At 30.0% G+C, this 25,790-nt stretch overlaps 2 protein-coding genes and 1 non-coding gene across 3 annotated transcripts; 2 read left to right on the plus strand and 1 right to left on the minus strand.

The window, feature by feature from the left end:
* The first annotated feature begins 540 nt into the window (after positions 1–540).
* Positions 541–2,114, plus strand: LOC124942119 (pentatricopeptide repeat-containing protein At1g77170, mitochondrial-like). Its single transcript, XM_047482544.1, has one exon. The coding sequence runs from the start codon at positions 580–582 to the stop codon at positions 1,948–1,950; it is 1,371 nt and encodes a 456-aa protein (XP_047338500.1). The 5' UTR covers positions 541–579; the 3' UTR covers positions 1,951–2,114.
* A 4,776-nt stretch (positions 2,115–6,890) lies between these two features.
* Positions 6,891–6,964, minus strand: TRNAN-GUU. The gene has a single exon. It is a non-coding gene; the product is annotated as a tRNA-Asn (tRNA).
* Positions 6,965–11,136: 4,172 nt separating this feature from the next.
* LOC124941586 (golgin candidate 1) lies at positions 11,137–17,618 on the plus strand. The gene is made up of 19 exons (XM_047481928.1): positions 11,137–11,218; positions 11,301–11,909; positions 12,019–12,081; positions 12,244–12,321; positions 12,421–12,624; positions 12,771–12,827; positions 12,930–13,004; positions 13,094–13,165; positions 14,036–14,098; positions 14,177–14,275; positions 15,050–15,127; positions 15,280–15,348; positions 15,430–15,477; positions 15,566–15,661; positions 15,758–15,834; positions 16,226–16,271; positions 16,385–16,483; positions 16,997–17,041; positions 17,182–17,618. Exons 2-19 carry the CDS (start codon positions 11,715–11,717, stop codon positions 17,251–17,253), a joined length of 1,536 nt encoding a protein of 511 aa, XP_047337884.1. The 5' UTR covers positions 11,137–11,218; positions 11,301–11,714; the 3' UTR covers positions 17,254–17,618.
* Positions 17,619–25,790: the final 8,172 nt, after the last annotated feature.

Below are 25,790 nucleotides of genomic sequence, written 5' to 3' on the forward strand. Positions count from 1 at the left end.
TTCAAAACTCACAATTTAGGTTCTTATCATTAAAATTTACTTTTAACGTTTGAATTTCAAACTTTGTTAACTTATTATCTGCCAAATAATTAAGTATTATATCTAATTTTTATTATCAAAATTAATTAGTGAAAATAATTTTTTATTTATTTGTTTATAAATATCACATATATAATAAGTTAACGACGTTTTAAAACAGTTAATATTATTTTGTATAACTTTAACGATAAAATCTCAAATGGTGAATTTTGAAAAGAAAAAAATAAGGAACCCTAATTTGACGATTCCAATATATATATATATATATATATATATATATATATATATATATATATATATATATTTAAATATTACATGCAAATGCAAAAGACAATCATTTTTGATATATCAAAAAAATCAATATTTTCATTATTTTACAATATAATAATTTTCAAACCATAATTAATATATGAAAAAAAAATCAATCTATTAAATTTGAATGTAAGATTTATTCACATAATCATTTAATATATAAACCACTTAAGAATCATCCAGGAACAAAGAAAAATGAATTGAAACCAACAAATTTTAAGTCAACTGATGATGGCCGCAGCAGCCTGTTGCCGGCGGCAAGGTTTCATTCGCTGGTTTTCAATTCGACAGCTCAAACTCCCATCTTTCAATCTCTTCCATAGTCAAACTCAAGATCCAGTTGAATTCCTTCACACCAGATTATCAACTAGTTCCAATTTAAAGGAATTGAATCAAATATATGCGCAAATAATCCGAACCCACTTCCTAGAATCGCATTCAGCTCCGTTTTACTGGAACAGCATTATAAGACAGTATTCTAGGTTAGATGAACCAGCTAAAGCACTGTATGTATTCCTATCCATGGCGCGAGCTTTTGTTAACCCGGATTCTTACACACTCCCCATCGTGTTAAAGTCCGTTTGTCAATCTTTTAATTCAAACTTTGGTCATCAGGTTCATTGTGTTTCCATGAAACATGGGTTGCACTTGGATGAATTCATCGAGAGCGCACTGATTAGTTTTTACTGTAAATCCGGTACATTTGAGAATGCACGCAAGGTGTTCGACGAAAATCCTGAGAGAAAATTAGGTTCATGGAATGCTATTATTTCAGGTCTTTCACAAGCTGGTTGTGCCAAGGAAGTTATTACAATGTTTCTGGAGCTCATGAGAACCGGTCTCCGGCCAGATGATGTCACAATGGTCTGCGTTACATCATCCTGCGGGAGCTTGGGAGATTTAAACTTATCTCTTCAGCTTCACAAATGCATATACCAAGCCAAAACATTTGAAAGATCAGACCTTTTGATGTTAAATTCTCTAATAGACATGTATGGAAAATGCGGTAGAATGGACTTGGCCAACAGAGTTTTCTCGAGAATGGAAGAACGAAACGTGTCGTCGTGGACTTCAATGATCGTTGGCTACGGAATGCATGGTCACGTGAATGAAGCCCTGGATTGCTTTAGTTTAATGCGAGAGGCTAGAGTTAGGCCTAACTATATAACATTTGTGGGCGTTCTAAGTGCGTGTGTGCATGGCGGGAGAGTGGGAGAAGGGAAACGATATTTTGAAATGATGAAGAATGAATATGGTATCGAGCCGAGGTTGCAACATTACGGGTGTATGGTGGATTTGATTGGTCGGGCAGGGTTGTTTGAGGAAGCGAAAGAGATGGTTTTGAATATGCCGATGGAATCGAATGTGGTGGTGTGGGGTAGTTTGATGGGTGCTTGTGAGAAATATGGGAATGTGGAGATGGGTGAGTTTGTGGCTAAGCGTTTAATAGAATTAGAGCCATGGAATGAAGGAGTTTATGTTGTTCTTTCTAATATTTATGCAAATCATGGTCTTTGGGAAGATGTGGAGAGGATGAGAGGATTTATGAAAGATAGGAGACTTGATAAAATTCCTGCATATAGTTATTCCGGAAGCTGAATCTATAGGTTTTCTGATTTTTTTTTGCTCTGATTTGTGTTTGTATCGTGTTTCCGACTCCAAATGGGATGTAACAACTGGATTTAGAGTTATTTTTCATTTGGTTAGAGCACTGAGCGAAATCGAGTTGGTGTTTCGCTTGAAGATTTTATTTAGGCACCTTTTACATGTTTTGTGATATTTTTTCAATTCTTAAATTATGTCTTTTTATGTGATTTTCAGCTAGTTGCAATATTCCTTTTTAACCTATAAAAGATCATATTTCTTCAAATTGCAAGATGAAAGATATATATTGACATTGGTTTTCTTAACGAGAGAAGACATGAGAATTGGGATTTTGGAAGTTTAAATAGTGAAAAGTTAAGAATATATATATATATATATATATATATATATATATATATTTATTTAATTAATTTATTATACATTTATAAATAAATAAAATATTTATATAACTAATTTAATGACAAATTATTATTTTTAATTAGTTAATATATCTTCCAACTAGAACGAAGATGGAATAAATCTTTAAAAATGCGACTTGTTGGGAATTGAATTGAGAAGAAGAAAATTAGAAGCATTAAACGATTCTAGTAGAGTCAAGTTTGCTAATGTATCGATAGCGATTTAAAGCTTTTGATTATAGATTCTTGTTCACTTAAACCCTGAAATATTGATCCCAAAGACATGACTATTTCAATTTTCGATAAAGAACGCCAGTCAAATTTGAGCAAGGGTAGCCCTTTATTATTAAGGAAATATATATGTTGTCTCATAAACAGTTTCCCTATATATCCCATACTTTATGTCACAGGCTCAGTCTTTCCACTGACGATCCGTGCGGCACTAGTTATGATCTTCGCAAGAACGAGTAACTAGTCAGCCTTTCTCAACGCAACACTCGACGTTTAATAGAATTGACACAAGAATTTTAGAGAGAGAGTAAACTTTTACAAAGAATATTAATATTATCTCACTTGAATACTTGGTATCTTACAAAGGAATACCTCAAAGGTATTTATAGGGTTATCACCACCTACTGCATTAATTACATAACATTCAACTACCCCATTAATTGTGTACTATCCAACTTACTACCCAACTACCACCTTAATAGTTTACCAACCAACCACTACATTAAATGACCCATTAATGTAGAGCATGACATTCTTTCTTACAAGGCTTCTAGAAGGTTCCTTGTGTTGGGCCTTCATGAAAGATTAAGCCTCTTGGGTTAGGAGACAAGTGGGCCGTGACATTTAACATTGAGAAAAATTACACAATAAATGTGAATGTGAGACCCACATTAATTTTAAAAATGAGCTAAGTCTTGAAATGTGGGACACATAGGGGACTGTGTGAGATAGCATATTTGTTCCCCTTTATTAACCATTATTGACTTCTTAAACATAAGGATGATTTGAGTTGAATCAAGTCCGCCCTTTTGTCTTGATTGAAGTCTAAGTGTGTAATAACAGGAAGAGAGAAACACCGATTCGTCAATGGTTGTGTCTCAACTTTTCAATCATAGGTAGAAATCCATTTTTGATGACTCAAGTTATGAATTTTAAACCGAATGTATGTCTGGTTTGATCCTATTTTGGACACCTTATCTTGCATCGTTCCCCGCAATCAAGAGCTTCAATCTAAGATCGGGCCAAACAAACTTTGAAGAGGACTCTTCAAACTTTTCAAAACAACCAAAATCATCCAAAACCATTAAGTATTGAGCCTAGGCGATTTTTAGAAGTTTGGTATTGCTGTTGATTTTCCTTCGGCCAAATATCACACGTCGTCTTCGCATGTTTGAATGGTCTTGGCGTGCCTGACTTGTGTTGATTTACGTTGACCAAGCCTTGAACTGCTCGGTTTAACTCAGATTTCATCTTTTGGCTTTTTGGACACTTTCTTTACAAAATTGCCAACATCGATATTATACTCAAATTTATAAATTTTCGAACCAGTTGAGTTGAACGTATCAAGTATCTCGAATTCATTCTATTTATAAAAAATGGCGTTTGGGCATAAAACATGCATTGAAATAGTTGTTATGTATATTATTTCAAATAACATTATTTTACACAAATTCATTATTTTTCAAACTGGTCAATCTGAAGGTATCGATTATATATGAATATTATCCAAATTTTGAATATTATCAAAAATCAACATCTGGACAAAGTTTAAAGGGGAAAACTGAGCCAGTTTTGAAATTGTGTTTTTGTTTTTGGTCTCCCGATCTAGCAATCAAGTATATGATCATCATACTAGACCCAATAAATTTATTTTAATTTTTCAGGAGTGCAAAAACGAAGTGTCTACACTTTGTAATTCAATTTTGGGAATAAATACAATTCATCTTCTTCTTGCTTGTTTATTAGTTCATTTGTGTAATTGAGCGAATCTAATATGTATTATTATTCTCTACTTGATATCTAAGTGATTAATTGTATTCAATTGCTCGTTTGATAATAGAATTGCCAAAATTTTTGGTTGAAAAATTGGATCCGCCCATTTTGAGAGCTCAAGAACGACATCTCTAATACAAACTAAACAACTCTCTAACTCATTTAGACATAGTTAAAGTTCATCTGAATGCTTGAATTGGTCATTTGTCTTCTCCGATTGAATTTGATTCATAGACTAGATCATGAGGATTCTAATGATAATTAGGTTCCTCAAAGGCTTAGTTTATGTACCTCTTGTTGAGCATTGATGTGTACTTAATTTGAAGGAAAAAAATAGGTGTTCATGCCCGCCTAGATCTAAATTAATGAGGATCGATAAAATCAACGAAAGATTCAACGAAAGTAGGTCTACGAATCCGACGTGGCCTGTTAGGTGTCCCCACGTCCCGAAAGCGCTCATTTCGGGACCCGAAATCACTCATTTCAAAAAGAAAAAAAAGTTTTTTTTTCCGAAATGACTGTTTCGGGTCCCGAAACCACTCATTTTAGGAAGAATTTTTTTTTTCGAAATTATCGTTTCGAGACATTTAAAAATTTTCTCTTTTTCGTTTATTCGTGGACTTTTTCGTTGAATATTTGGTTGACTTTATATTTTTCTAAATTAATTCCTACCTCTGTCTAACAACAATATTTTTCTAGCTTTTGATAATTAAATAAAACTAATTAATTAACATATCATGGTCAATTCCCTTTATGTGATCCACATAGTCTAATCATCCCATGACCTGAATCTCTAAAAAACGGTATGGTCACATTCTGTCCCGTTCATCAATAAAATAAACAAAGTGTCTTGGTTTGTTTTAAAACCTAGGGCCTATTTAAATTGGATTAATTTACTTTTAATAATAATTTAAGTTTTTTTTTATACTTTTTAAGTTTTATTTAATTTTTTAAAAATCTGAAAAAACAGAAGATGGTTTAGAATAATTTTCTTAATCAAAATAAATATTTTCAAGTTTCTATGAATAGTTTGTGATACTTTCTAAAATTTCAAAAGCTCATAATTTGATTTATACAATTCCAAAATTTTTAAGAAAAAATCGTAAATAATTCTTATAGTTTATGCAATATTATCATGCATGACTTTTAAATTTTGTTCATTGTCTAAGGAATTGGGCCTATAATTCATTTATTCTAACCATTGCAAAATTTTAAATTGTTTGCTCACTTGTAATAACGTAACACGTCTAACACTTTTACTTTTAGTCTCGTCTAATACTCTGTATATCCTAGACGTATATTTAGGAATGAAACATGCATAGTCCCTTAGACATAGGCTAAAACTTTAGACGCATTATTAGGTTTTGATCTCTTCTAAATTGTAATAAATTTTCACATTTTAAAAGGCCAATTATTTCGTAGTAGAGACTGTCATTTTGGATGGACGTGTGTGCTATAGCGTCGAACCCCTTTTTCACATGTCACAAAGTAACCCTTAAACGAATTTCGAAAAATTATTTTATTTCCAAACGAATTATAACAACTTGTGCTCATTTTGTTATGTTGTTCATTTTTTATTAGTCATGGACATGTTATAAGCAAACAAATGAAGAATGAGAGATAATACCATTAATAAAAATATCAATAATTTAAGTTTTTACTAAAGTATATTATATTTTCCAAGCTATTTTTCCGAACAAAGTGAAAATAAATTTTGATATATTTTGTGTGGAAAAGAAACACTAAAATAAATTATTCTAAACACACCACCTATATTATCATACTAGAAAAATTGTATGGTAAGTATAAGAACTTAGATCTCATGCTAGACCAAACTAACATATTATAATTCGAAGAGCCTACAAATATATAATAACGAATGTTGAATGTCGATCATTACAACAACATACTCATTATGTATATATGAGTAAGTTGTTAGTGTGAGACGAGTGTAAGCACTTAGATCAAAATTTAGTCACTATGATAGACTATCAAGACCCCACTATCATATTCGTCAACTTCAATTATTGCGTTCTTAGAATCGAGTTATAATAATGTTGAAAATGGATAAAATAACCCTCTTTATTAATTGAAAATGCTTATTCTCATATTAGCTCATAGAAGATATAATTCACTTGGGATAGGCTATCAAGACCCCACTATCATATTCATCAACTTTAAATATTATTGCATTCTTAATAAGAATCGAGTTAGTAATGTTGGAAATAGATAAAATAACCCTCTCTATTAATCGTCAATGCTAATTCTCATATCAGTTCATAGTAGATACAATTCGATAATCTAAAATCATAGATCACAATCTTAACGAAATAAAATAAAAGTTAAACGCTAAAAGGAGGGTTTGAATCTAGATCACAATCTAACGAAACAAAAAAGAAATAAAACAATAAAAGGAGGGTTTGAACCTCCGACCTTGAGATAGGCTATCAAGACCCCACTATCATATTATATCATTGCATTCATAATAAGAATCAATGCTAATTTTCATAACGAAAAAAAATAAAAGTAAAGCGCTAAAAGGAGGGCTTGAACCTCCGACCTTGTGGTTAACAGCCACACGCTCTAACCAACTGAGCTATTCCAGCTTTTGTTTGTTAATTAAGTTATTAAAGTGTTAGCTCATCTTAAACTATTGAAAAAGTCAATAATTCATTCTTCCCAAGAGTGTGACAGTGAATAGAGAGAATAATATGTAAATTTCTATAGGGATCTTTTAACTCATCATTTTATTATATAGTTTGTTGCGATAAAGTTAAATGTTTTAAATATCAAGAAGGTCTCTGAATATTCAAGATTTTTTTTAATAAGGTTCTTCTATAGTAGATTTACAACGGAGTTGAATAGTCTTTGGGCATCGATAATCAGATGTAAGTATGCTCATGATTGGTCTAGTTGGTTCACAAAAATATTTAATTATCCAGTAGGGTGTAACATTTGGAGTGAAAATTATTTTATGTGGAAAAGTTTTCGTGAACAGTCTAAATTTATTGTGGGGATGGTTCTTCGATTAGTTTTTGGGACGACATTTGGTGTAGTGTCAAAATTTTAGTTACGACATATCATTAACTTGCTTCCATTGTTATATGTAGAATTGTCACATTTAATAAATGTTTGATTCTCTGTCTAGTGATTTTGCTAGCCGAATTATATATAGAAAAAAATTAAACATTATTTAGACTTCGTCACATAATAAAGTTTTATTTTTGGTATGACACAAAGAAGTGTCCCTATCTGAATAAGACTTTTGACAATTCAAGCTTAGTTTAAAATAACATAATATAAATGATGAATTATCAAATTGGGGCTCTTTATTGGGAGATAATTAACATTTTGAATTTCTTTTTCAAATCTCACAATTTTGAACTTTTTATTGTTAGAGTTATATAAAATAAGATTTTGTCTTAATAATTTTTATCGTCATTAATTTATTATCTACCTGACATTAATAAACAAATAAAAGATTCATATAACTAGTTTAATGACAAATCACTTTTTTCAATTAGTTATTATGTTTTCGAACTAGAAAGAAGATCGAAGAATCTTTAGAGACAAAACTCATTGGGGATTGAACCGGGGTGAAGGAAATTAGAAGCATTAATAGATTCTAGTAGAGTCAAGTTCGCTAATCTATCTATAAAGAATTGAAGCTTTTGGCCGATTCTTGTTCACTTAAACCCTGAAATATTGAACCCAAAGACATGACTATTTCGACAAAGAACCAGTCAAGTTTGAGCCAGGTAGACCTTTATTGACCACTATTGACTTCTTAAACCTAATGATTATCTGAATTGAATCAAAGCCGTCCTTGCGTGTCTCTTGATTGAAGTCGAACTATTTGTTCCAATGTAGTGTGTAATCGTAGGAAGTGATAAACAATGCATAAAATTGTTCTGAACTTTTCGATCCACATGACTACTAGCTAGAGAAAAATCAACCCGTTGGCCAATCATGAAAGAAATCGATCAGGTGAACCTAGAAATCGGAATAGTGAACACAAATTTACCAAGGAGAACGAGTCAATTTGCATACTTGTAAAAAAAACATGTCATTATATTATTGATATTAGTTTTTATTTATTTATAAATGATACATATAATAAATTAATAGGGTTTGAAATTATTAATAAAACCATGTAACTTTAACTATTTAAAATCCCAAATTGTAAAATTTTAAAAAATATATCCAAAATTCTATTTGACTCCCAATAAAAAAACGTCAATAACAATTGACTTAATATAAATGATTGAATGTATATGAACAAATAAACAAATTATTATCGATATCTAATGATGTTCTTGAAACAAATTTATTTTAAAAATCTAACCTAATTATATTGTGAAATGATTAATATATTATTACTATTATTTTTCTTTAAACTAGACCAATTTAAGTTGGTGTTGAGTTTTATTGAGGGCCACACCTTGTTTAACCAATTCAATTTTGTTGGTTTCATATTTGTGTAATCTGATTATATTGTTGATGTTCATTAAGAGTATTGTTATCTATGCCTACATATATGACGTCTTTATTCAATTTAATTCTCAAGAGTGTGCCGGTAAAAATGGAAAAAATAATGTATAATTTTTTATGTGGATCTTCTAACTTATCGTTCTATCATCTAGGTAGTTGTGATAATGTTAATTTTTTTAAAGATCAAGAAAGTCTGAATATTCGAGATCTTATTTTTTTTAATAAGACTCTTTTATCAAAATTATGTAGTAGATTTGCATCGATGATCAGATGTAAGTATGGTCATGAATGATTGATTTCGTTGGTTCACCAAAATGTTTAATTATTCAGCAGGGTGTAGCATTTTGAGGGAATTTTATTTTATGTGGAAATTTTTTTTGTGAGTAATCTAGATTCATTGTAGGGGATTGTCATTCGATTAGTTTTTTTGACGACATTTAATGCAGTATAAAAAGTTTAGCTACAACGTATCATGAACTTGCTTCCATTATTATATGTAAAAATGTCACATCTAAGGACATGTTTGATCATTGGATATTAAAAGAGATTAAATATTATGGAAACTTCGTCATATAATAATGTTTTACTTTTGATAGGACACAAGCAATTGTCCTTGTTTGAATAAGACATTATGCGTTGACAAAATATTGATAGTTTTCATGTGTGACATCGTTACAAGTTATTCGCTAAGACGACTCCATATAATTTTTGTTGAAAAAAACATTGGGAGCCAAATATTTCATCTAATATCTCGTTCTTTGGATTAATCGTTATTCACGGTAAAATTCTTACTGATAATATGTGAATCAAAAAATGTTATATTATGGCTAGTCGTTATCGTATGTGTCACGAAAATGTTGAATCGACAACTATTTATTTTTGCATTGTCGAGGAATGACTAATATTTGAAGTCTTTTGTAGAGTATTACTAGTATCAGTATTAATTGGGTGATGTCCGAGTCTTTAGTTGTTGAGAGTTTTGATTGATTCGTATCATTTGGGTTACTATCTCAATTATATTTTGGTGAACTATCTAGTTGAAAAAAAATCGTCGACCTTTCAATGATCGTAGTCGTCCTATGCGTATCATTCATAATAATCTGAGATTCGTTCGAAAAATAATAAAATCTGTCGAAGAGTTGGTCGTTATTCTCAATAACATATTGAGTATTTTTTTTTTGTTTTTTTTAATGTCATGTTTTTTTTTTTCAATTTTTAATATAGAATAAAAAAAAAATCCACAACAATACTTTTAAAATGTGATACTAATAAAAGAAACGGGCTCGGCCAATTTTAATTCCAGCCCAAATTGTGTACATTCTTTTCAATCTTCATATGCCGAAAGAGAATTGGACGACGCATTTGGACCGACAGATATCCCGAATCGTTAGTTATTCGGTCTCTATACATACTGTGATTTCTAACTCCTGATTAAGCAAACCCAGTTTAGAATTTTGAGATTTCAGATTGCTCAACCAAGGAAATTAACCAGATCGTACGGATTCAACCTTTTTCATTGTTCGATTGATCCATTCTTTCCTTCCAGACGGTGCTAATCAGCGATATACTGCTAGATTCTTCCCGTTTTCATGATCTCTATGTCGGTTTGGTGTAATTTATGCTGATTGATCTTTAGGGTATTCGTTTTTCCTAATGGCTTCCTGGTTTAAGGCTGCCGAAGGTTAATTTCTTCTCTCTTTTCCTGATTTATTTAGCTGCATTAATATGGGTATTCTTTATATGTAAACGAGAGAGTCTTGGTAGGGAAACGCTTGATGTTTTCCAGGATCTCGAGTCATTTTTGGTTCTGATCTGAAGTTTCTAAGTGATGATTTCGAGCTCATTTCCTGTGTGAACGAGCTTCTAGTTGAATTTTATGTTTGGGTTCAGGAAAAAAAAATCAAATTTCCCCCCTTTTTGATCTGGGTCGGTTTTCTATCTGATTTTGGATAGAATTTAGCTATCTAATTGTCTACATACTAAACATGGAACTTAACAACTAAAGTTAGTTTGCAGTTTGTGATTAAGTCATCATATTTTAATTATCGAAATCTGGTGTCCATAAATTTACATTCTGAATGCTTAAAGCATTCCTGGTCCTACAATGTGATTATCAATTGCAGATGAACATGTAGAGATCTATGAACTTCTACTTTTACAGATTTATTTGAAGTTGTGGATAGAAGAGCTAAGCTCGTTGTTGGTGAAAAACAAGATGAGCAATCAACTTCCCAGACGTCAGGTATGTGTCAAATTCTTATAGGTAATGTTGTTTAATTTCTTTACTTGACATTTTGTTTGCCTTAATTGAATACTCAGCTTCTAATGGTCGACGATCTCAAGAAAAAAGGTCGCGCTCAAAGACCAAGGTATGTTGTTAGTTTCTTATATATTTTTCCAAATGGCTTGGGTTTGCATAATTCTCTAACCAACATTTCTTCCTACATTCAGAAAAGATCCCCTTCTGATGAAAGCCAGAAAACAAATGATGCTCTACTGAGCAGCAATGATCCTACTTCATCAAATGTTGATATACCACGTGATAAAGATCAATCTTCCGCGCCTGTTGAAAACGTTGCTGTTGCTGTTTCTCCCAGTAATTCCAGTTCTGAAACAAGAGAAGCAGAACAGTTAAAGGTTCAGAGTGATAGTTCTATCCCAGTTTCTCCATTGTCAGACAAAATCCTCAATGAAGAGGTGAAACAAGTTTTGGTTGAGGAGGAGTTTATTCAAGTTCATTCAAATTCAACTGATGAACCTGTCAGTCAAGATTCTTTGGGTGTTCAAGTAGGAGATCATTCTCCAGTCATTCCAGATGGTGTTGAGATTGTTAATACCGAAACTCCTGTTGATTCTGAATCAAGGATGTCACAAGATATAAGTAAGGCCACCGTGTTAGACAAAGAGAAACCTCAACCTGAATCAGTTGAGTCACCTCACAGTATAGATAGAAAGCTACACGATGTTGCTCCTAAAGTTGAAACTGATTCAAACGAATTGAAACAAGAAGAGCATAAACATGAAAGTTTGGGCACTAAAGTAGAGGAGCAACTTGATGAGGTAATAAAAATATTTTTAGTGAAGAACTTCATTTTCTTCACTGTCGAACAGTTCCACAAGTTATTCATGCCTGGTCATTGTATTGCACTTCACTTTAGTTGAATTGCAGGCCCAAGGGCTGCTTAATACTGCAGTTTCTACTGGTCAGTCAAAAGAGGCTCGGTTAGCTCGGGTAAGGAAGTCACCATCCTTTTATTTTAATCCTCAGTTTGTGATCTCCTTAATAACTGATCAGCATTACCTTATATGGCTTTTGTTTCTACCATTGATCCTTTGATCAGTCATTGAAATCTTCCTTCAGCATTCTATCTAAGATTTTAGTTAATTGACTCAGGTATGTGCTGGACTCTCTACACGTCTTCAAGAGTACAAATCTGAAAATGCTCAATTAGAGGAGCTTCTCATGGCAGAGGTGAAATATCATGAGCCCTGGTTTCCTTGAAACTCTGTCATTGGATTTTTACATTCTCTTGCATAACTATTGATTCCTTTGTCCTTACTTGCAAAACAGAGAGAATTAAGTAAATCATATGAGGGTCGCATAAAGCAATTAGAGAAAAAGTTATCAGCAACAAAAGGTGAAGTGGCAAAAGTTGAGTTGAACATGTCTGAGGCTTTGGATGCAAAGAACTCTGAAATTGCGGCACTTGTTAGTTCCATGGACATGCTTAGGAAGCAAGCGGCATTATCAGAGGGAAACCTGGCATCTATACAGGTTAATGAGTTTAAGCTTTATTAAGAATGTTTCAACGTTTTCAATCATCACTTAAAATTCATACAAAGTTTTGTGTTTGGCTTTCAGTTTTACTTTGATTAGACTATTATGTGTTTCAACATGACTGACATCCTTCCTTTGATCAGGCAAACATGGAGTCCATAATGAGAAATAAGGAGCTAACTGAAACAAGGATGATGCAAGTGAGATGATCCATCCAATTTAAGATGTTGATCCATTTACTTAGGTTTAGATGCATCTATTGGTTATATTTTTTAAATTTGCTTAGCATGTTTTGTTTTCAGGCTCTTAGAGAGGAGCTGGCTTCTGCAGAACGAAGGGCTGAAGAAGAACGAGCTGCCCATAATGCTACCAAGATGGTTCCTACTCTCTCTCTCTCTCTCTCTCTCTCTCTCTCTCTTGCATACACACAATTGCTTCGACTAAAAAACTTATAATGGTCATTCAGGCGGCTATGGAGAGGGAAGTAGAATTGGAGCATCGAGGTATTGAGTCATCTACAGCCCTAGCAAGGGTTCAGGTAGCATAATCTTCCTGAAGTTGAGATCTCAAATTGTCAATACACCTTTTATGTTTATTTTTGATAAATTGGATGCCGGAACATGCTTTCATATTTTGTTGAACTTGGTATGCAAGCTGTATACTGAAAAAAGAGAGAAGATTCTATGCACTTAGAGACCAGTTAGTTAAATCTTTTAATTATTAGTGTGATTTTTGTTAAGATTTTTATTATGTTGAAAGGAATGCACGTCTGAGCTAAAATACATATTCATGAAAAAGAAAGTTCTCCCAGAGCACTTCTGTTCTTCCTGGTCCTCCAAATATGTGCAGATATCATAGCCAAATCTTGTCAGCTTCAGTTCCAGATATACCATCTTCAACTCTTTAATTGAAGTTCTGAATTCCAATTATCCACTTGTTTTGAGATTAAACTTATTACAATTTCTGATCTCTAATGGATCTTTGATAAAGGGAATATGTTTCTGTTGGGACATAAACTACCTTATTGTCAACTTGCCGCCCAAGGTTGTTTGCCCCATAATTGTACTGCCTAAATCTTCCTTTAATTGCTATGAAAGTCATTCTGAAGTTCCATTTTAGTCACAGCCTCACCAAAACTATAAAATTCATAAGTTTAGGCTTCATTCTTGTGCCCACTTCTAGGAGAGCCGTGGAAAATCTGCATTACTAGAGGACAAGCATTTACGTGTTCTCTTTTGATGACTTAGTGAAGTATAACTAGAATAGCCTTATTATTTTTCCAGTCAGAAATGTCATTGCTTTTATTCACTATTCACCTTAACTTTCTCTAATATCTTAGGTGATACATTAATATTCTCTTTTGGTTTTCACTACTTCCCGAATTCAATCTTATTGCGTTCTTTTCCAGAGGATAGCTGACGACAGAACAGCTAAAGCAGCAGACCTGGAACAGAAACTGGCAGTGCTGGAGGTTAGACACAGTATGTTAATATCTTCTGGAAAACACCCTTGAATTGCAAGTATGATAACACTACTCTCTTTTTGTCAGGTTGAATATGCATCCTTAAATCAGGAGATGCAGGACATGGAAACCCGTGCTCAGCATAGACAAAAGAAGTCTCCCGAGGATGCCAATCAAATGATTCAGGTATAAATCAAGTGTCCAATTTAAACTCTTCAAAGTGATTGCACAATCCTGTAGGATGTTTGGAAACTTAGAGCTTGCTTGATTTTGAAATAAACCGAATTTTTTAAAGCAAAATAACACTTGTTTGATGGAAAAGTGAGATTATTTGGGGTTATTTAGGTTAAATGAATACAATATTCTTTGTATATAATATTTTAAAAGCGCATAAAAAATAAAGGGTATTTTAATTGATGATTTGAATGGTTTGATTGATGATGGAATAATAAGTTATTTAGATGAAATCCAAATACCCCTTCATCAAAACAAGGCCATTGACAGGCAGGGTGTGTAGACTACTTCTGATTCTAGTTAGACACATATTTCTGTGCCAAATGAGGAAATATGTCAATCATATCTTCTCAATATCTAAGAAAATGTCTAAGAATATGTGATTCTGATCATTGTTTTTTGATCAGTTATTTCTGATAATACTAACACAGAACATGTGTATTTTCTCTTGTATTCCCAACCATCTTTATCTTTAGTAATAATCTTCTCCGGGTTTTATAAAACAATTAGTCCTTTCTATTGAATTCTTACCAAAATTTTCTATTTTGCTATAGGATGAGGCAGTAGGTAGATCTTCTCCTAAGAGAAAAATTCTCCACCTATATGTTTCTGCTTAATAGGATTTGAGACAAAGTTCAATATTGCTCCCTTCTGAAGGAATATAAAATTTATATACTTAAACCTTCTTTGCTTATATTCTAAAATCTATGTGGGAACTAAACAAAGATCCAAGCATGGAAAGAAGAAGTGGAACGAGCTAGGCAGAGTCAAAGAGATGCAGAGAGCAAGCTTTCCTCTGTGGAGGTGAGTATAAAATTTGTTCCTTTATCTCCTTTCGAATGTCAATAAATTTCAGATAGTTGGATATCATATAGTCTCAACATATTCTTAAATAGAAAAAAAATTGCTTCTTATTGGTGCTAAATTCATAGAATGTTGTTTTATACTTTTTGCAGGCAGAAATGCAAAAATTAAGGGTTGAAATGGCTGCCATGAAGAGGGATGCTGAACATTATTCCCGCCAAGTAATAAGTGCCTTCTATTTCCTCGTTTTCTTTTATGAATTCTTTTTTTTAGCTTTTCTTGAGATGTGTCTGCCATGACAGGAGCACATGGAGCTGGAGAAACGGTATCGTGAGCTAACTGATTTATTGGTATGCCAAACAGAAAATAATCTGGCATTATTTAACCTTTTTTTATAAGAAAAAGTCATAATTTATCTTCTATGTTATTCTTACACAGTATTACAAGCAAACACAGTTGGAAACAATGGCAAGTGAAAAAGCTGCAGTAGAATTTCAGCTTGAGAAGGAGATAAAATCCCTGCGAGAAGCTCAGGTTGCTTCCTTTTCCTTTAAACTTTGCATCTAGTATTTTAATTTTCATGTTTTGAGAATCTTTTGTTGATTTGAATTGAACTGGCTTGATTAGCAGGTAGAAGCCAGTAGGAGTAGAGTCAGTCGTCGACAGTCAGCTACTTGGGAAGAGGATGCTGATATGAAAGCGCTAGAGTATGCTTCTTTACTCAAAAAACCATCTCCCTTAATTTTTAAGATGATTTTTTTTCCATTTATGAACAAAGTTTGCATCTCGGGTTTCTTTCAACATATGCATGTTTTCTGATTTTTGTCTTATGTTGTTCTTCAGTCTAACAGTAGTTGGACTCAAATTTCCAATTGACTTATGTTGCAAGAAATAATACTGTGGAGGATTATTTGCTAGCCTCCTCTGGAAAACCCTAGTCTAGAAAAAAAGGATGTTCTTAGAAATAAAATGTTTTACTATTGATCTTATCTTGCTTGATGATGTACTACCTTATATTTTCGTCATACATTTTCTTCGCTTATAAAAAGAACATGGTTGGTTCTTTCCTCATCTTTTCTAACAATGAGAAATTTGCAGGCCTCTCCCAATACATCAGCGCCATATGGCTGGGGCAAGCGTTCAGGTATTCTCCTCACTCTTCCTTTGTATTATTATTTTTCTTTTGCTATAATTCTTCCTTTGTATATTAGCATGTGTTTCACACACTGATTGTTGGGACTTGTATATATGGTTCAGCTGCAGAAGGCTGCAAAAATTCTCGATACAGGGGCGGCCAGAGCAACTAGATTCCTGTGGCGTTATCCAACTGCCCGACTTATCCTTCTGTTTTATTTGGTAAAATCATTTATTCCATGATAAAGTTGGTTCATTAATTCCTTATTCAGCTAGTAACCCCTTTTATGCAATAAAATTCAGTCTAGGGCTAAATTCTCAAGAATTTGAAGCTTTGTCTGCTCATAACATAATTGCTCTGTTTCTGATTGAAATGTTAAAATTTCTATTAATACTGACAAAACCATTTTGTTATCCGAGAAACCTACCTTTCTTATGTTGGTTAAGAATTACAATGATCTATGAAATAAGTAAACACTCACTGTAATTTGGCTCATTCATAAAATAATTTGGATCAATCTTATACCAAACAAACAAAAAATCACTTTATGTTTGAACTTTGTCGATTTTTCAATGCAACTGTGACAAATACCAATTTTCAGATAGACTGATCAAGTGTTGAATATATGACTTGAACCCGATCGAACAACTCTTAAGTAGTCATCTTGAATTGGTATAAATATAGAACTTGTTAAGGAGATGATATCGCAGATGACAAGGTGGATTTATTTGCAGGTATTTGTACACCTTTTCTTGATGTACTTGCTACATTGTCTCCAGGTAAGACAAATTTTCAATATTTGGTAATGTTTATAATAGAACCAAATAAGCAAATCTATCTTGAATTTTCATTGAAAATCCCAAATTCCTTTTATAACAAAGAAAAGATGATAAATGAATATTTTGGTGATGAACAACAGGAGCAAGCTGATACATTTGCATCTAGAGAAGTAGCAGAAACCATGGGACTTGGAAACTTTACACAGCAATAATACTAATACTAATGAAACTAATACTTGTTTGAAGATCTTTCTTTCTTATTCATTGATTGATTGAGTCAAACCAAGTTGGTTTATCTATATTTCACAAACAAACAAACAAACGGGGAGAGCTTCTTTATTGGTAGCGAAAGCAGACTTTGTCTTCTTCGCGAGGATCCTTCGTTTGTACTGGTGAATCTATGTATATCTATTCTACTATCTACTTGCTAAGCTTGATTTTTTTGACTTTTCTTGGTGATGCCTGAATATAGGATTGCACATTTGTTATGTTGTAGTAAAAAATATTCCTCACAAAACAACCAAGATTATATGTTGCTTTCAGAAACCATAGTGCTGGTTTTTAAGCAATTTTTTTACTCATTTTTTTTTCCTGAATGATGGATTTGAAGCAAGTATATATTTAGAAATTTGTTGTGTGTTTTGTCAAGTATAATTATTATTATTATTATTCATTATTTTTATTAGAATTTAGGAAGTTAGGACAGTCCTATTAGTATGAATTGAGACTGATCTCTTAAACAAGATTCTACAAATATTTTAACAGAAAATATCATATTTGTTGGATATAGGTTTTGATAAGATATAAATTGATATATTATGATCAGATATAGATAATTGAATCAATTTGATTTGTAAATAAATTTAGTAATTAAAATTATGATATAGAAATAAATTTTATGGATATATTAACTTTATCATTTTTCCTTTGTTTAATAATTATTTTTTGTTTAAAATGTTATTATGTTGATGTTATTTTTGTTGATTAATATCAAAACTGATTAAAATTAGTTTGCAAATATATTGATTATGAATGATTAAAAAATTTTGAATTTAGAAAGTTAAACATGATGTAGGAATAAAACAAACTTAGTGTGGTTTAGTTATTATTTTTTACTGAATGGTTTTTATCCTAATAATTTTAAATAAAGAAAATATTACCAAATGATGAATTCCCATTGGTACAATTACATTTATAATTTTATTTCTCTAAAATTTAATGAATTATGCAACATGAAATTCAGTTTTAAATATAACTTGTATTTTTAAACCAAATAAAATTATAATAGTAACATCACTTAAACTAGTTAGCTAAATGGAAAAATTCAACAGAATTATAAATTTGGATTTGAGATAATTTTTTTTATTAAAACATTGTTTTCAATTGTTCATTATATTAATTTAAATATGAGAATTAATTGACAAGTTAATATGTGAAAATAGAAATAATAATATTCAATCCCTTTTGGATCACGTGGAAATAATTAGTCATCCTAATTTGGTTTTGTATTTGGGTTTATGATGGAATCATTTCTATATATATATATATATATATATATATATATATATATATATATATATATATATATATATATATATATTAACATATATATATATATATTAACATATATATATATATATATATTATTTTGTAATTATGTATGAAATTTTATCATATAAAAATTAAAATTCAATTAAAATGATCTATTAAAGTATAAAGATTATGAAGTTTATTTAGACATTTATAATAAATATGGGGATATATTTGTGTAGAAATAGAAATTTTATTTATTATTTAATTGATGGGCCGAATAATAAACGAGTATAGTAGGACTACGTCCCAAACCCATATAAATAATTTACCTATTTTGTTTCTCTTATCAGACAAGAAGTTTATGTTCATCTCTCAAGAAATGAAGAATGTAAAGTTATTTAAATGGATCTCTATAAGAAATAAAGAAGGAAAAATTGATATTAGACAGGTTAAAGATCACACTACATGTTAATTCACACTATACGCCCATGTTTAATCTATGTCATTTGATTTTATTGACATATGTGACTATTGAGGGTTTAATTACTCTAATGTAACAAAAATCGCTTTAATCCTATGTTAATATAATTGATGGACGAGATTGATATAGTTGTATTTGGAAATGATAACAATATTTTGAGCTCTTAAGGTTATAATATACAATTAAAAAAAATATATATGACTAAAGTGGGAGATTATTGAAATTACTTCTAATATTTGGGTACATATATTATTTAGTAATTGTGTATTAGATGTTATTATATCAAGATTAAAGTCCAATTAAAGTGATCTATTAAAATATAAATATTATGGGTTTATTTAGACATTTATACTATAATAAATATAGGGATATATTTGTGTATAAGCAGAAATACCATTTATTATTTCGTTGATGGGCCGAATAATAAATGGGTATAATAAGGCTAGGTCCCCAACTCATATAAATAGTTTACTTATTTTGTTTTTCTTATCAAACAAAAGGTTTATGTTCATCTCTCAAGAACACTAAGAAGGCATCATAGAGGGTTAGAAGACTTAAACCCGACCAACATACATTCCGATCCAGGTTTAGATCCAGAACATGAAGATTCAAAATCAAGAGAAGATCAAGAAAAAGAGAATTAACGAAGAACGACTTGATAAACCGTTCTTCACTCCAAAATCAGGTATATTTCCACAACTTATGTTTATCTCAATTTATTGATATAGAGTATTAAAATTATAAAACTAAAGAATAAAGATTTAGATTAAAGATAACCACAAGTGATATCAGAGACCCTTTATGTCGATTTATTGAGATTTATGTTTATAAGATTTTTAAGAATACGAACTAACATTTTATATATATATATATATATATATATATATATATATATATTTTATATATTATTGATCTAATTCGACTAGAATTCTAATATGATGAATGAATTATAAACTATTATGATAATATATTTTTTATATAATTATGAAATAATTATGATACATACATGTATTCATGCATGAAAAAGATGAACATTTTATAAATCATATAAATCATAAACATAAACTCATTTATATAACAAAATGGATTAATTGTACACTTTATATATATATATTTCATTCAAGAATTTTAACTAAGAAATTAGTTACATAATACAAAATAATAATTAATAAATATATATAACATATTGAAGATCAAACCAAAGAGGTATGATTTAAGAATGATTCAAATTCTCTAAATATAATATATGGATGTCTAATTAATTCGAGAAATTTAGAGTAAAGAAATTGAAATATTTTTTTAAAAAAAAATTGAAAAATTAATATATCTTTATTATTAATTTTATTAGTTAGATAATTAAGGAGATATTAATTAATATATTATATATATATATATATTTGATTTGGAGTTATATATATAATATATTATAAGTAAGTAAGGAATTCAGTTTTAGAATTATATATTATAATTAATTAAGGAATTCAGATTTTAAAATAATAATTAATTATGACTAATTATTTTAATTAGTTAAAGATTAAGTAATATTTATTTTAAAATAACTGTTAATATATTAATACATTCATATATAATTAAGAATAAAGTTAAAATATTTTATAAAAATAAAGATTAGGAATTATGAAATAAAATAAATTATGAAATTTAATATATACACCTATTATATGTATGTGTATATATATGATTTGAGAATTAAGTAAAGAAAAATATACATATTTATATATACACCTATACTATATATACATTATGATTTGAGAATTAAGTAAAGACAAATATACATGTTTATATTTACCTAGCATATTTATCAATATTATTATTTTATAAATATTAATTACATTAAGTACACATTAAAAATTAAATATTAGAATATATTTAATGAATTAATATAGAAACAAATTAACAATAAATAAATATATTTAATTTATAACTTAATTAAGGTATTTATCATTTATGTTATTTAGAATAAAGAGAAAAAAATATCCATTATTATTTATTATTATTAATAATAATTTATAATTAAAAAATAAATAAAAAATATCAATAACTTTTTGTTATATTTTTCAAGAATTAAAGAAATAAATTATAATATATTAATTAATATAATAATTGATAAATTTAAAAATTTAGAATTATTTATATATTTTATATTATATTTGGATGAATAATCAATCATGTTATATTACACATTCATATTCAAATATATATATATATATATATATATATATATATATATATATATATATATATATATATATTTCGGTCTTTATTTATATATATTGGGTCGATTGATATTAAGAAATATTTGAGTAATTAGTAAAATCACAATTGTTTGTTTTGTGTTACACATATGGAATTTATGCGATTTTTTTGATACATAAAATAATATTCGAAATTTTGGTATTAATAACAATTCAAATGTTGGTACAAGTTTAGGCCCACTTAAATTTGTAATTATGGGGTTGTTAATCGGCCCAAAGGAAGGTTAATAATTGGTCTGATTGAAAATTTAATAATGTACAAATTATTAATTTATATAACATATTTTTTTTTATAAGATTAAAATAGTTGTGTTTGTAACTATGCGATTATTAATCGGACATAATAAAGTTTAATAATTTGTCGATTTACACACTTAAAGTATGTACATAAGTAATTAATTTATTAAATCAATTAATTTAAGCAACATCCTACCAAAGTAGTCTCTCTTGTGTAGGTTAATATGTTTTATAAATTAAGAAGGTAGTGTGTATGTAATTCATGCGGTTATTTAATCGGCCCAAAGAAAGATAAATAATTGGTAAGAATAACATCATAGCACACATGGTAATAAATATGTAACAATTATTCGTTGTGTCATGTGAATAATTGAACTATCCAAAGATAACCAATTGTTTGACAGAACTTATTGTTAATATTTAATTATTACAAAAGAGTACCGATTGCAAGTTAATATTTAATGTCCATAGACTAAATATTAATGTTGCGTTTGGTATCTTATGATGAGACTTACCATTATTTTGATTTATGTGATTATTAAATTTTTGTGAGTATGATTTTTCATTTGTTTTGTTATCTAATTAAGTTAATACTTCAACTTATATGACTTTTTTTGTCTAACATCTTAAGTCATTTTATATGATAAAGTTTTAAGGTGTATTTAGAATTTTTTATTTTTAAGAATTATATCTATAAAAATGTTAAAATTGTTAAGGGTATTATTAAAATAAAGATATAATAAGAAATACACTATAATATATGTTTTATTTTGTTTCAAAATTAAATACATTAAAGTTAGAGTTACACTAATTTATTCTCATGCATCTAATTTGAATTTTCTTATTCATAATTAAGTTAATTAATGTGAATTGTAGTTGTATAAATATTTGATATTCGAGGTCTTTAATGAACATATCGTTCATATGGATATTGCATATTTAGATAATATATAGTTTTAGTGAGAGTTTGTATTGTGGTGCTTGTATAGATATAATTTGGAATTTATGTGCACATTAAAAAATTCATTTTTAAAGAAATTAAAAATTCAGTTTTAAAGAAATCAAGAATATAAAGTTATTTAGATTAAAAGGAATAAAGGAGGAGCAATTGATATTAGACATGTTAAAGATCACACTACATGTTAATTCACACTACACACCCATGTTTAATCTATGTCATTTGATTGTATTGACATATGTGACTATTGAGGGTTTAGTAACGAACTAATGTAACAAAAATTGTTTTAATCCTATATTGATATAATTGATGAACGAGATTGATATAGATGTATTTGGAAATGATAACAATATTTTTAGCTCTTAAGGTTATAATATACAATTGAAGGAAATATATATGACCCAAGTGGGAGATTGTTAGAATTATTTCTAATATTTGGGTACACATATTATTTAGTAATTGTGTATTAGTTGTTATCATATAAAGATTAAAGCCCAATTAAATTGATCTATTAAAGTATAAAGATTATGGAGCTATTTAGACATCTATAATAAATATGGGGTTATATTTGTGTAGAAGCAGAAATACCATTTATTATTTCGTTGATGTGCCGAATAATAAATAGGTATAATAGGGTTAGGTCCCCAACCCATATAGATAGTCTACCTATTTTGTTTCTCCAATCAGACAAAATGTTTATGTTAATCTCTCAAGAACACTCAAGAAGGCTATCGATAAAATGTTGGAAGACTTAAACCCCACCCAAATCAGACATTCCGATTCAGGTCCAAATTCAAAATAATAAGATCCAAGATCAAGAGAAGATCAAGAAAAAGAGAATAACGAAGAATGACTTAATAAACCGTTTTTCACTCCAGATTCAGGTACGATTCCGCAACTTATGTTTATCTCAATTTATCGACAAAGAGTATTAAGATTATATAACTAAAGAATAAAGATTTAGATTAAAAATTCTAACAAGTCACTTATTAGAATCTTTAATCTAGATCTTTAATCCTTAAGTCTATAATCTTTATACTCTATGTCGTTAAATTGAGATAAACTGTAATTGCGAAAACGTACCTGAATCTTAAATGAAGAACGGTTAATTAAGTCGTTCTCCGTTGTTCTTCGGATCTTCTTTTGACCTTGAATCTTCTTGTTCTGGATCTAGACCTGGATTAGAATGTCTAATGTGGATTGGGTTTAAGTATTCCAACCTTATATCAATAGCCCTTCCCGAGTGTTCTTGAGAGATGAACATAATTTTTTTATCTGATAAAAGAAACAAATTAGGTAGGCTATTTATATGGGTTGGGGACCTAGTCCTAATATACCCATTTATTATTCGGCCTATCAACAAAATAATAAATGGTATTTCTGCTTCTACACAAATATATCCCTATATTTATATAGATGTCTAAATAAGTCCATAATATTTATACTTTAATAGAGCAATTTAATTGTGTGCTTTAATCTTTATTATGATAACAACTAATATACAATTATTAAATAATATATGTATCCAAATATTGAAAATAATTCCAACAATTTGATAATTTTTATTTATAATTAAATTAAAAAACTAAATTGTAATACCTAATTTTAATGATAAATTATGAATATGTATTTAACTTTTGACAATTAATAAAATTAAGTCACTGTAAATAATAAAATAATTTTTACTTACTTTTTAAAAATCAATTATTAATAGTAGCTTTGTTAGGATCGAAGACAACAATAAAAGGGAGTTGAATACTGTTGTCATATTTTTCATTTAAATGTGATTTTAATCTTGTTAAAGATTGAAAATCTGTTTCTATTCTTGGACAAATCGTATCAAGCTCTTGAATGGTTTCAAGTGCGGAAAATGCTTGTAGGATTTGAAGCGGCAGATATAAGAATGAATGAAGCAATGAAAAAACAACACAAGATTTTATGGATTTCAGAGATAAAAACTCATGTGTCACCCCTTATTCTGTTTTCAAAAGGATCCACTAAAAGACTTTGATTTGTATAGACGCTACACAAACCCACTCAGATCACAAGTCTTAACACATGTCTGTCTGAACTTCTAGCTCTCATACTATCTTGTTGAACAAACAACGATTTGTTCAGCTTATACAAGTAAAATGATAATCGAATGATTATCGTATATCGTCTCGTGTATGCGTAACGTAATGACTTGCAAATGAACTGGCAAAAGAATTGGGAGTCGAAAAAAACGTTCATCATTGTTATCTGATGCCTTTTTATGCCTGAGGCATGGCAACAGTCAAATCTATTTTGTCGATACATGGAAATTGTACGTTTGTCGTATGCTTGACGTACGGGGTTTTAATGCGTAAGGGAATTAAATATTTGTTTATCGTTTTGCATGTCAAAGTAGAGAGTTGGTTGTACATTTTGTCGTATTGTAGTTTATGAGTGTTCATCTACTTGACTTAGCTGATAAGCATTCAACTGATAGCGAGCTTTGCTGATGAGCTACTCTGCTGATAACGAACTCAGTTGTTGATCAGCTCAGCTGCTAGCGAACTATGCTGATGGCGAGCTCTATTGCTAGCGAACTTTGTTGTCTGAGAAACTTTACTACCAGCGAACTCTACTGATGGAGCAGCTCAGCTGATAGCGAGTCTGTTGATGGCAACTCTGCTGTTAGCGAGTCTTCAGCTGATGACAACTCTGCTGTTAGCGAACTCTGTTGATTGAGCGAACTCTACTGCCAACGAACTCTGTTTTCTGAGCATCTATGTTCTTAGCGAAGTCTGTTGATTGAACAACTTTGCTTCCAGCGAGTCTTCAGCTGATGACAACTCTGCTGTTAGCAAATCTTTAGATGATGACAACTCTGCTGTTGGTGAGTCTTCAACTGCTGACAACTCTGCTATTAGTGACTAGTGAGTCTTCAACTGATAGCAACTCTGATGTTAGCGAGTCTTCAACTGATGGCAACTCTACTGTTAGCGAGTCTTCAGTTGATGACAACTCTGCTGTTTGAGCAACTTGGCTGATGACGAACTGCTTACGACCAGTTGTCTAGAGCAGATGTTTTTGATTCAACCTGCGCATTAACACATTGCTGAACTTAGTTTGATTCATTCATCAAAACCATGCGGGTTCATTTTAATTATCCTAAGTTCATTTCAATAAAAAAAAATTCTTCATAATTTAACTTATTTTAACAATTTCTCCATTTAACTTAAATTAAAAAAAATTTCTATGATAATTTTTTAAGAGCTCCTTTTTCTGGTAGGCTTAGGAGCT

This window comes from Impatiens glandulifera, chromosome 6, assembly GCF_907164915.1.
Source record: "Impatiens glandulifera chromosome 6, dImpGla2.1, whole genome shotgun sequence".
Classification (NCBI taxonomy): domain Eukaryota; kingdom Viridiplantae; phylum Streptophyta; class Magnoliopsida; order Ericales; family Balsaminaceae; genus Impatiens; species Impatiens glandulifera.